General features: G+C 40.3%; 1 protein-coding gene across 8 annotated transcripts in view; it reads right to left on the reverse strand.

The window, feature by feature from the left end:
• The window catches only part of ryr2a (ryanodine receptor 2a (cardiac)), a 263,162-nt gene that overhangs the window by 152,968 nt on the left and 97,240 nt on the right, over nucleotides 1-12,954 (reverse strand). For 7 of the 8 annotated variants that reach the window (XM_084938488.1, XM_084938482.1, XM_084938484.1 and 4 more), the window contains exons 13-23: nucleotides 12,716-12,899; nucleotides 11,886-12,021; nucleotides 11,520-11,615; nucleotides 9,123-9,241; nucleotides 8,005-8,138; nucleotides 7,662-7,903; nucleotides 6,085-6,277; nucleotides 3,393-3,597; nucleotides 3,148-3,252; nucleotides 718-821; nucleotides 472-555 (exon numbers count right to left, since the gene is read on the reverse strand). In XM_084938488.1, coding sequence (XP_084794614.1) covers nucleotides 472-555; nucleotides 718-821; nucleotides 3,148-3,252; nucleotides 3,393-3,597; nucleotides 6,085-6,277; nucleotides 7,662-7,903; nucleotides 8,005-8,138; nucleotides 9,123-9,241; nucleotides 11,520-11,615; nucleotides 11,886-12,021; nucleotides 12,716-12,899 — 1,602 coding nt within the window. Of the gene's footprint in view, nucleotides 1-471; nucleotides 556-717; nucleotides 822-1,165; nucleotides 1,909-3,147; nucleotides 3,253-3,392; nucleotides 3,598-6,084; nucleotides 6,278-7,661; nucleotides 7,904-8,004; nucleotides 8,139-9,122; nucleotides 9,242-11,519; nucleotides 11,616-11,885; nucleotides 12,022-12,715; nucleotides 12,900-12,954 lie in introns of those variants that run through there. The other variant, XM_084938487.1, reaches the window with a different exon arrangement.

Below are 12,954 nucleotides of genomic sequence, written 5' to 3' on the forward strand. Positions count from 1 at the left end.
ATCAACTTACTCTGTGGCAAGGTGCTTGACGTGATATATTGACATGATTGTAATGAGTTTTTATTTGAGTTACTTTTTCCTTCCTATCAGCCTGAAGCAGTTTGACCATTCTTCTCCAACATCACCTGCCGCTCACTGGATATTTTCTCTGTTTTGGACCATTCTCTTTAAATCGTAGAGATGTTAATGTGGAATAATCTCAGTAGATCAGCAGTTTCTGGCAGTCTCTCAGGTACCAACAACCATGCCACATTCAAAGTCATTTCACCGTCACCTTTCTGATTGGTGTAAACTTTATCTTGGCCATATCTGCATCCCAGAATTCATGCAATTGGATAATTAGATATATCTGTCTTAACAAGCCATTGAACACATTTAACTTCCAAAGTGACTGGTGAATGTGTATATTCTTCTGTACCCAGCTGTTATATATGGAACTGACATTTTGTTTTAATGGTTTAATGGTCTTACGTTGATGAAAGTTTCATGTTCTTGACTTTCTCTACAGCGTGTTCATCTGCTAGGCCAACATGGCAACCCAGAGCCAGGAGAGTTCTGTAATGGGCAATAACACAATCACAAAGAAAAGAAAAGTGTGAATGGGATGTGCAGATGCTTGTTATGAATTTCAACAATAACTGATGCTCCTGCAACGTCCAAAGAAAACTTACTAATATATATGATGAAATTTCAAATTTCACTGCACTGATACATTACTTGAGAGTTTCCAGAGACATCTGTAGATTGTAGCTTCGTTCCTGTTCAGGAAGCTTGGAGAACTCCACCAGACATGGGTGCTGCCGCTTATTATCATCCCGCACCTCAAGCACACATGCAAAGAAAAAAGAAAAGTTTAGGGCAGCCAGGACACTAATAGTAACCAAGCTGTAGCTAAATACATAACATATCTGATGTCATGTATTTTTATAGCGAAAATATTCATCGGTTCATTCTGACAATATTCAAATAAAGAAAAGGATCAACAGTATTTCATTGAAGGCTCTGGAGCAACAAGAGCTGAACCATCAGACTGAAGAACAGTGTCTTCCTGGAGGCTAAAAGTGACCGGCTAAAAAGCTTAGTGACCGGCAGCCTCTGTTACCTACAGTCACAGTTAACCTTTGCAATGTCCAAGGTACACAACTTCATACACTTAGAAACTGACCTGCAATTTCTAAATCTTGTGATATATCTTCTACATCTTAATAATTCCACACTTGCTCTGGCCTCTTTATCCTTCAAGTTAGAGAGTCAGTATCTTTCTGCGCAGTATCTTTGCTATTCCTAGGACTGCACTATTCTGGTGCAGTCTCTCGTGTTCTAGTGTTTGTTCTCTCTGTTGGATGTCATTCCTGGGATCTGCTGGAGACACTTGCTCAGTTTGGGGTCACTGCACCAAGTGCTCCCATTAGCATGGGGGCCACTGGTAGGATTTCTCAATATCAGCCATTTCTTCTGTCTGCTGATGGTACATGCCGTGCAGGGGCCTGTTCTTTCACGATGGTTCCTATTTTTGCTCCTCTTCTTTCTCGGGTTTCTGCTGAATCAGGTATTGACTAAGCATGTAATCAGCTGTGGCCATCTTCCTGATGTGCTCATGGATGTTTGTTCTTTCATCTTGGATCATGGTTCTGATACAAACCAGTCCCAGTTCAGCCTTCCTTCCACTTAGGCTACGTTCACACTGCAGGTCTTAATGCTCAATTCCGATTTTTTGATCAAATCCGATGTTTTTGTCTGCTTGTTCACACTACAAATAAAATGTGACAGCAAACGCGCTCTAGTGTGAACGCTCAAAGCGGCCGCATGCGCAAAAGAAGACGTCACACACAACGCGCTCTGTTTAGACCCAGAGCAAACAGTGTTGTTTGACCGATGGCCTTAATATAATATAAAGACTTCGGACTTTACGTTTCCCAATTTTGCTTTAAGTTATAAAGTTATTTTGTTATTTACATATGGCTTAATAATGATCCTTATTGCTGTTTTAGAGGAGCGGTGCTTCAAAGGGTAGCTGCAGATTTCTGATTATACAGATTATACAGTACAAATAAAATGTTCACGTTTCTCCAACGTTGTCTTCCCAACAGTTTCACTGCAGGGCCAGGAAGGTTCACAATGTCTTATCGGGCGCTTCTCTGGCGCTGATAATTGGCGTCTGTCTTGTGTCGGTGACGTAGAAGACGGATTTAATGCGACATGACCATCAAACAGCAGTCGCTTTCTAAAACATCAGATATGTATCGGATTCAGTACCACATACGAAAGTGACCCAGATCGGATTTGAAAATATCGGATTTGTGCCGTTCACACTGTCATACCATGATCGGATATGGGTCGCATAGGGTCAAAAAAGTCGGATTTGATGTGCTTTCACCTGCAGTGTAAACGTAGCCTTAGTGTTGCAGTCTCACGGTGCTGGACTTGGGGTGAAACCCTCCAAGCATGGTAAGCAGCATCCTTCTCTTGATGTCAGTGGCTTCTATTGCTTCCTTTGGCCAACTTATATTCCAGCAGGGTAACTGATCAACTGTAGGGCATAGCTATTGATTGCCCGGATCTTGTTCTTCCCATTCAGCTCTCCTCAGGACTTGCCTTATCTTCTGCAGATATTTGGTGGTTCCAGCTTTCCTAGCGGCCTTTTGATTGTTCCCATTTGCATGTGGGATTCCAAGGTACTTGTACCTGTCCTCGATGTCTGCAGTTCTGTTCGCCACATCCCCATCGAATTTCTGATGAAGATGCTCAGGGTCCTGTTGATCTTGTACAGTTCTGGGCATTCCAGGATCCAGGTGTGAAGCACTAAGTCGTAGGCTTTCCGGTAGTGCACAGGTTAGTCTGGTCTTATAACCATAACCAGTGCTCTATCTGTCAGTAGCTGGTGGGGGGAGGGGATGATGACATCTCCCCCATGACCTGATGTCCTGGCTCTCCCTTGCTGTAGCATTTGTGTTGCACTCATCAGTCTCTAGCTGTGATAGCAGTTGCTTCTTCTGTATGTTGGAACACTGAGCTACTGCTACGGGTGCTGAAGAATCTATCAGCCCCAAATCCTCTTTATGTAACCTGTTTAGCTGGGATTACATGCATAGCAGCAGTCCACCAGGTATTATGTACAGGTATTTGTTTTCATATAATAATACTCACTGCACCATAGATCCAGCCTAATTCTATCTTGTTCATCACCCAGAGTTCATGGATGTTTTCTGCTAGTTTTTCTCTGATCCTTTCCAAGTGAGGTGGCAAAATAATCTGAACAGAAAACAAACAGCATTTCAGTTACTGGTTATGGTTAAGGGAAAAAAAACTTTATTGAATGACTTCAAAAATAATTAAAAAGTGAACTTAAATCAAGTATGTTATTGAGAAAAATGGAGCAAGACATTTCTGACCTGGCTGGTGTCTACAGGTATGGGGGTGAATGCTGCCTGGCTCAAAGTGACAGTCGGTCCCAGCAGGTCTCTGGTGGCAGTCTGATCCTGACTAGCCTCCAGTTTCAGTTTCTCCCTGGGCAACACTGCTTCATAGCAAGGGGCATAACCAGGAGGAGGGAGGAACTTAAACTCCCCATGACGCCCACCAAGGAGGAATCGCACCCTGCAGGTGAAACAGGAAAGTTTGTGAAAACCAGAAAACAGCCCAGTGGCAGCGCTCCTGCGACCGACATTTATGTGATAGATCTGGGACAAAAATTGCCTCAGGCATTCAAATTTGGGATGTCAGTGATGATGATGATGATGATGATGATATAAAAAGAAAGGTACCAAAAACGTGTGAGTTAGTCAGCCTGCTACAGTTGTGCTATTTGTCTTCATATTGCTGACCAATTAATATACTGTTACATTTTTTCCACAGAGGCCAGCAGGTGGATGAGGGAAAGGAGAGGCAGGAGGAGCAGAGACCCGAGGCGGCCGCCGGTCCGAGTGTCAGGTGAACTGAACTTCAGGTAAGAAGTTATGACCTGCAGTCTATCTGGGTCAGATATAAACCAAGTTTAGGTGGAGTTTATTTTCGTTGTGCTGACTTTTTACAGTCAGTTACAATAACTCGTACTGCTACTAGCTAGCATGATGGAGTTTCTATACAGCTGGGTGGGTGCTATGATGTTACTGATAGTGAACTTTATTTTATTCATAAGGTTAGTTAGTAGAGTTGCCTACCGTCCCGTAAAAACTGAATCGTCTCGTATTCAGAGAAAATATTACGTGTTTCGTATTGATGTGAGAAGGAGCACAGTTTGTCCCGGACTTCAGCTACAATGGAAAAAGACACAAAGCTGGATTTATTCTGTGTCTTTGCTGCACAGCTGCCTCTTCTTCTCTCATTCTCTCCCCCTCCCTCTCCTGTTTCTACTTCAATCATGAAACTGATCAATGATCAGCTGATCGGCTTTTCTGTCACAAGTCCCATCTCTCTTGTTTGTTTATCGCTCTCTCTGATGCAAAATTTCAGGTGTATGGACCAATGTTTTCTTTTCTGATCAAACCAGAAATCTTTAATGAGCAGCTGGATTTGTCTCGTATTAACTGCCTGGACACAGAGGACATCGAAATGCAGCTGATTGAACTGAAAAGCTCGACTCTGTGTAACTGTCTTCAGAACTTTGCAGAGGCCTTATTGACAGTATTTGGCTCTACATATCTGTGTGAGCAGATTTTCTCTCACATGAAGAGTGTCATCAGGTAGCCGTCTGAATGCTGGACACTCACAGACCTGTGTCTCTGAGTGGGAGACCAGAGATCACATTAACATGTGTATCTTTGTATTAACAAACATGCCACATTGGCCCAGTTTATTATTTCGCATCATTGTAAATAGCATTTGCACTCTCTGTTGTATTTGCTGTTATGAGTTCTTGTTATGGATAAAAAGTCTTTTTTTGTTTCAAAATAGCTGATAACTATTCGCTGATAGCTGCAAACATCTGCAAACAAATATAATTCTATAAAGTTGTTCTATACAGTGTGTAACTGTTAATATAGAGCTTTATTAAATTTATTGCTAATGCAATTATATGGCACACTGACTTCTGAGGAAATTTTAGATGGCACTCATCATCAGAAAGGTTGCCGACCCCTGCTATAGATGTATGACGTGTTTCATTGTAATGATTGTCATTTAACCCCTGCCATGCATGAATTATGACAACCTCAATCAGGATTTTTCTTAAGTATTTTTTATTCATCTTTTAATGCCTAAAGATGAATTAAAATACTGATTGAGGTTGTCATAATTCATGCATGGCAGGCTTAAAGTGCTGACATTGAGCCTTTCAGGGGTTTAACAAAAATAGGTTCATTGCATTAACTGACTAGGAATTTTATGCATAGCTCCCATTTTTGTGGGCGCAGAAGTATTTGGACAAATTAACATCATTTGTTTTTAATACTTATATTAACATTCATTTGCTTTACTAGGTTGAGATAAAATGACTGACTTGGCCAGTAAAGAATATTCTACATGTGACGAGACATTAGTTTTGTAGGTTTGAACCCCTATTTATTGAAAATTCCAGCTAAAAGCTAAATACCAAATCTACAGTGTGGGCCATTTATATGGATACACGGTAATAACATGGGAATGGTTGGTGACATTAAAGTCCTGTTTGTGGCACATTAGTATATGTGAGGGGGCAAACTCATCAAGATGGGTGGTGACCATGGTGGCCATTTAGAAGTCGGCCATCTTGGATACAACTTTTGTTTTTTCAATAGGAAGAGGACCATGTGACACATCAAACTTATTGGTAATGTCACAAGAAAAACAATGGTGTGCTTGGCTTCAACGTAACTTTATAAATCCCAGTTATATCACATAATTGTTGTCCTAATATAACAACAACCCCACTGATAACTTTTGTAAGACACTCATCAGGCAGTTATTGTAATAGTCTCAGAAGTATGCTACGCTGTTTTGAGGACAACAATCACTTTACAAAATCAGGATGTGCATGTAAGTTGTGCTTATAGTCATTATACAGTTGCAAATCCATTTTAAAAGACAAAAATAAAACAAGCTTCATGGAGAACAAAGACAATAACTCTGTTATCATGCTGTGTTGATGAGCTTCAGTGAAACACTGACTTGACCCCAGCGGAGAAGCTCGCCACTGGGAAGAAAAGGCCATCAGAGTTGAAGTTCTCAAACATGCCCTGAACTGGCTGGCCATTGATTCTGAAGGAGATACTGGGCACACTGAGGTCCAGGCAGCAGCTCACCACATCTTCTGATCGAAGGAGATGCTGATTGGGTGAGCTAACAGTCCGCGCAATGCAGCCTGCACAGGATACACAGAAGTGCAGCGAGAATTAGTTTAGTTTGGTTTGAACTTTGAGCAGATTCAAGTCTGAACTGTTTAAGTACAAAACGACATCAGAGTTTATACCAGGACATTTTTGCTTTTACTTTACAGAGTATTTCCTAAGTTATTGTGATCCATTAACATGCTCACAAAAGCATATATGTTTTCTTTTTTTCTTTTTGGCCTTTTTCAGCAGAATAAACATCTTGCAGGCACTTTGCATAACTGTCCAACAGTTTTAAAAAAACATAGTTTCATACAAAGATCTTTTCCTTTTTTAAAATCTATTTCTGTGCATTTTTAAAATAAATAAATAAATAAATAAAAGGATCCATAACTCGAAATTTTGAGTTAATGGTAAGCCCGTTTCTGCCACTAAAAGATAATAATAAAAGGATCCGTAACTCAAAATTTCAAGTTTTCCCTAAATTTTGAAGCAATAACTCGAAAATTCAAGAAAATAACTCGAAATTTTAACTTATGGATCCAGCTTTTAGTCTGAGACCTGTTTTTTTTTCCCTGAGACCTGATGACTGTTTGCCTGACACCTGAGACCTGACATTTTTTTTGTCTGACACTTGAGACCTGACGACTTTCTTCCTGAGACCTAAGGGTGTCCTAAAAATGGCGACCGTGGTTCAGGGGGTTGGGAAGCTCATCTTGTAACCGGAAGGTTGTCGGTTCAATCCCCAGCTCTGGCTGTCTTGGTCGTTGTGTCCTTGGGCAAGACACTTCACCTACCGCCTACTGGTGTTGGCCAGGGGGCCGATGGCGCGATATGGCAGCCTCGTTTCTGTCAGTCTGCTCCAGTCTGCTGAATTAACAGCTGTAAGCTGCTCAGTTCTTGAGGCAGCACAGCACTCTCACACCTAAAAATTTTGACCACTATAGTCCACAGTTCATGTTTTTTAATCTAAGAAAGACATTCAGTATTCTCACATTTCAATGGGAAAACATACTGGCAACTGCCAGTGCCACCCTTCAGTCTCCTGTTAGACACACCTATGGTATTAATTTCAAAATCTTGCTTATTCTCAAGATATCACATTCACAAGATTTTCAGAAAACATTAGTTGAGATCAGTGAGATTCTAGGAGGTCCTGCCATCCTCCAATTTGAAAATCCTAGGTGAGTTCCATCACGAGTTATTGTATTCACAGTATTTTGACCTTTAGGTTGAGGTTACTGAGGTTCAAACTTGTCTTAGTAGATACAACTATGGTATTAATTTAAAGCTCCTACATTACCTCATTCTAGGGCTGAGGGGTAAAAATGATTCTGCACAGACTTTCATTATCAGTGAGTTAGTAATCAAAATCACTCCATCTTTATACACACACACTGAACACACACAGCTCACCTGACCAAAGATGGAGTCCATCAAAGCCATAGGAATAGAGGTCATCACCCACCCCGTTGCCTCCCCACCCCTCTCCTCCACTGGGGTACGGTGCATAGCCATTGGTGTTGCCCCAACCCACCCTGAGGTGACTGGCCTCTGCTGTGACAAATGGCAAAACCTGATCCACAATCAGCTCGTAGTACCACTTCCTGTACTGGGCAGAGCCCTCACTGACGCCCAAAAAGATGTTGGGTCGCATGCTGTTGGAGTGAATGAATGTCAGTGAGTAGGTAAATCCATTACTGACATGGGATTCCACAATCGGACCATTACAAATGTAGTTCTATTTGTATTTGTTTACCTGCTTATGTGGTTGATCAGGCGGGTCTGCAGTAATAAATCTCTTCCTGGCAGCAGGTTGTCACAGATCAGGTGCTGGTTAGAGCGCACTGCCACGCCGTGACACACACACAGTGAACACAGCACGTCTAGAACCTAAATGGTATTTATAAACAAGACGGATAAGATGTTATTGTCTCTACGATATAAAGAGAAACGAGTAAACAGGTAGTGACATCTATACTGAACTGCTGAAAAGGTCAGTGGTGGCTGGAGACACCACAGAGGGCTCAGAGCGTCCACTCAGTCTGTATTTCTGACTGAAACCTACTACAATGAACACATGAGTATCAGGACTGTACCATGGAGCAATGGGAAAAGGTGGCCTGGTTTTCTTTGACATCTACTGACAACCAAGTGCATTTAGCTGTTACTCAAAGAAATGATGGGAAACACTGCAAGCTGGCACAGGCAGTGTGATGACACAAGAAACTTTTGGTCCTTAATGGTAACAGTCTTCCCTGATGGCAATAACTTTTCCCATCAGGATAATGCTCCTTGATACATTGCAGAAACTAAATGATTTAAACACAACAAAAGGTCCAGGATGTGGATCTTCGGTGCGATACACTGCAACAAGTTAGATCCATGGAGGCCTTACAACAAAGTACTGAGTGAAAGGATCTGCTGCTAACATATTGAGTGTGTTAGCAGGATGTCTGTTAAGTAAGAGCTTTTAATGAGCATAAGATGGACCTAAACAATATTAGATTGCTTGTTTTAAATACCACGTATAGATGTTCAGATTTTTATGTGATTGGTACTAAATTCATGCTTCAGCATGAAAAAAGGGAAAAATAACAAGGCAGAGTCATAAAACCTATCTCGCCAGACGTAATAAGGAGAAGTCGTCCTGCAACAGAGGGTCTGACCTCACAGAGTCCTGTTTTCAACATCATGGAGTCAAATAAAGAAACAACACATACCGATAGAATCTAAATCAACAGAATAACCAAGGCAAGCTATCCAAAGAACAGCCTTTCTACCTATAAAAAAAGATGCAAGTGTACCAGGGATAACTAGGCTTTAAAATATACTATCATCATCAGTTTATGTTTGTGGGTAAGTAAGTGCCCATACCTTGTGGTTCCGACCATGTTTGTCCAACAGAGATATGATAGACTTGATATGTTCCTCTTTGATTATGTTAAGTGCTTCAGGACTCTCCACCAGTACACAGTGAAGCACCTCCAATATACCTGTAATTAAAAAATAAGGTGCAGTGTGACGATAACTTGATTCAAAACCACAGTTCACAAAAAGCTAAGAGTCGGTTTTACTGTCAAAGTTTGGAGAACCGATAATGGCTGTACAGGTCCCAAAGCTAAGAGCAGAGGCAACTAGCTTACTCATCACTCAGCTCTACATCTTACTGTCGTTAAATATGTATAATAATGATGTAAATTTTATCTGTCAAAGTGGAAATACTTCTAAAACATACAGGACACCACTAAAAGATTGAATTACAAATGCAACTAGAGCAAATAGAGAAAATATATAAAATGTAAAAAGTGCTTTTTAATATTTCTTTTTTAAGTTATTTAAATATTGTTCGATTAATTTGCAACTGATTTCTGTACATTTTTATCGATGTATTGCCAGATCATAACAACAGAGTAATCGTCGATTCTGGTGTATTTCTCTCCGTCTTCACTTTCTTCCCTTTTGAATGTATGATTTGTTAAACCTGCTGGTTCATGTTGGACATTATCATCCTGTTTATAGTCTTTTCTCTTGCCTGCCCTTTGACTGTTGCCAGGTTCCTTCTACCTGTGGTTTGTTACAAGTCATCACAAAGCAGGTTAAACTGTAAGGTAAAGACCTCACAGTGTCACAGGTAGACTCTAAATCATCAGAATGTGAGTACTAGGTAGACTACCCCATATGTTGGTCGTTGCCGTGGTTTCTCTGCTGTGTTTTTGTTGTTTCTCTTCAGCAGATTTTCACTGTTTTCTCTCTCTCTCCATCTGCTTCTCTATTTTTCTTTCCCTCTCCTTCTGTGAACGTTGTGCTCAACTTCTCTTTCTTTCCTCTTTTTCTTTTCCATCCCCCAGTTTTGTCCATTGTAATTGTAATAACTCAAAATCCTAATAAAGTTCTCATAAAATATGACTACCAGGTAGACCATTATGGCAAACGGCCCACTTGGGAAAGTAAATCTGTTGGGCATTTTGGTCCTCTGACAACAGTTCTGATTGGACAAGAACAAAAAAACCCTCTAGTCACACCTTACTTTTTGATAGGTCCATCCACTTGACGACTTACTTTCTCTGTTTAATTCAACCTCCTTAGAGATCCTTGATTTCATTGCTCAACTCACAACCAGGAGTCAAAAACATAAAACTAAGCCTTGGTTCAATAATTGCACCAGAGGACTCAGACACGTGTGTAGAAAAACTGACCGAAAATGGAAAAAGGATACATTTCATGTGTCTTTTGATAACTTTGAATCTTTGTTAAATTATCAGAAGACTGTAAGAGCAGCAAAAAAAAGTGTTTCTCTAAGATCGTGGCTAACAACTGTCACAGACTCGTACTGTATTTACTGTGATTACCTCTGTTCTTAATTCTCCTACTGCTGCTCCTCTTATAGCATTGCAGGCAAGTCTTCAGTAATAGGATCACAGACTTCAGGTCTCATATTGTCCCTCCTGTTGCTGACTCATCTGTTTGAAAAGCCACTTTTATTCTCTGGCTTTTAAATCAGAATGAGTTCTGTACTCATTTCATTCTTACTTTCTTAAATTATGACATCTTTTCCTCTGTTGTTATCTCATTTGATTGTTTTAGACGTACAGCACTTTGGTGAACAGCCGTTGTTTTAAATGTGCTATATAAATAAATTCGACTCTGTCCTGTTCGTTTCCTATTATTTATTTATCTGTAACATTTAACTGTAGTCGGTGTAATTCATCAGCATGTTTTTCCACCGTTCACTTGTGGGTTTACCTCAACCAACTCCAACAGTTTGTCTGTGAGAACACAGCAACAAACTCTGCTGACTCTTGTGTTCTTTGTTTATTAAATTCTGGATCCTTTTTATGTTTAAAGCAGCTTTATTGTGTTTTGGTGAACAAAGCCTGAATCCAACTTACCTAGTTTCCACAGTGCACTGCCCTCATATAAACCTTCAGTTCATCCATGATCCGACTAAGAGAAAACCCCTCATTGCTCAGAATTTCAGTTGGTTCCCACTATCATCCCACTATCATATTGCTGCTTTAGTCAGTAATATAAACTTGGAAGCTTAAGGCACAGTCATGTTTCTAACAGCTGAAAAGGTGGCTTCTTGTTAAATTAGCTGAAGCCTTTTACGAGTTGATTAAATTGACTTGTCATCTGATGTCAACTGCTTTTTCTACATAACATCCATTTGTATGTAACCAAGGCATTTCTGAGAATGTGTACTTTGACTTCAGCACCTCTTTTACATAATCATAAAATATATGATACAATGTAAAAGACAAGCTAACCTACCAGAGCAAGCCTCCAGTCGCTCCAGTCTGCTAATGAGCCAATCCAGTGAACCAGAGAACTGGGCACAGTTCTTCCTGTTCCCTCTGATGAGTGCAGCTAGAAAGATGAAAATAAGTTGAGAGAAGTGACATGATATCAAGAGGTGTAACAACAGTAACATAGAAAACAGTATAATCGTCTGTTCTTACTGAGCCCACATGTCACCTGTCTCTGTCCTCTGATCCCTTTCTGAATGAATCTCTGAGCCATTTGTCATCTCTTAAAATAACCTGATTGTCTTCAGCTCTAATATGTGGTTTTAGGTGAGTGGAATTACAATTTGAGTTATTGCATCTTTTCTGTGCTTCTGTCTGTGCGCCTGTTTACCCAGTAGCTGGTAGAGGGAGTTGAGAATGGCGCTCCAGGCCTCTCCAGCCTCCTTTCCAACTGCCTCCGCAAAATGAGCTGCACTACTGTAGACATGAAGCCGATCAATGCACTCCAAGACCAGGCTGATCATCCCCTAGAGATATGGAAACTGTTGTTTTTACTTTATTCACCTGAAATGAGCTCTACAAAACAGAGTGTAGTCACAGAAAAGTTAGGAAATAAAAAACAAATTGAATGCAGTTAAATCATTCTATGGATTTGGATATAGATAATGTGACCAAGCTAATATCTAAGTTGAAAAACACAGACGTGCCAAAAAAACTGCATCTCCTCTAATGGCCACTGGAAGCTCGCCAAAAAGTGTGTCAATTTCTCTCCAAGTAAACAGGAGCAAAACGCATGTTTACAAGCTAGTAGAGAAAATGGTTTGGGCCACTGTGAATATTTTCAGCCACTATGTACACAATGTTAAAGCAAACATGATATAATTGGCAGTTCTTTGAGCAACAGTTTCACAGACATGGATTGTCTCATTAAAAGAAAACAATTTGTGTATACAGTAAAGTAATTGATTCACCTTTTCTTTTTCTTCTTAAAATAACATTTTAGACATAAAATATTCCAATATGTTCCATCATTAGAAATAAACCACTACAAAATTCACTGGGGGTGGATGTACTGTATGTATGTACTGAGGCAGAATATATAAATATATTAGACTAAATCTTTAAAATTGGAAGCAAAAACTGTTAAAAATGATCTGAAGTTAGTTTGTTGGAAAGCTTTCTTCACCTCCATAAACACACATATGTCCAAGTGCACCCTACCTCTTCCTGAAAGAGGTTCTGACGGTTCTTCAGAGCTCGCAGTCGGTTCTGCTTGTCTTCATGTTCTAGGTGATCTCCAGGCGGTTGGAAATAACCTATTAGATCCTGGAGGCTCAGGCTAACTGAGTCTATTGGCAGATCCAAAGTAAAGCTCCTTCCTTTCTTTCTTAGTATGTCCAGACCCCTGGGAAATACAGAATGGAGGATGTCAGTCATGCTATAAACTAGAGAAGTGGAAA

This window comes from Perissodus microlepis, chromosome 8 (assembly GCF_051167445.1).
Source record: "Perissodus microlepis isolate ML-2025 ecotype Zambia chromosome 8, ASM5116744v1, whole genome shotgun sequence".
NCBI classification, from domain to species: Eukaryota; Metazoa; Chordata; class Actinopteri; order Cichliformes; family Cichlidae; genus Perissodus; species Perissodus microlepis.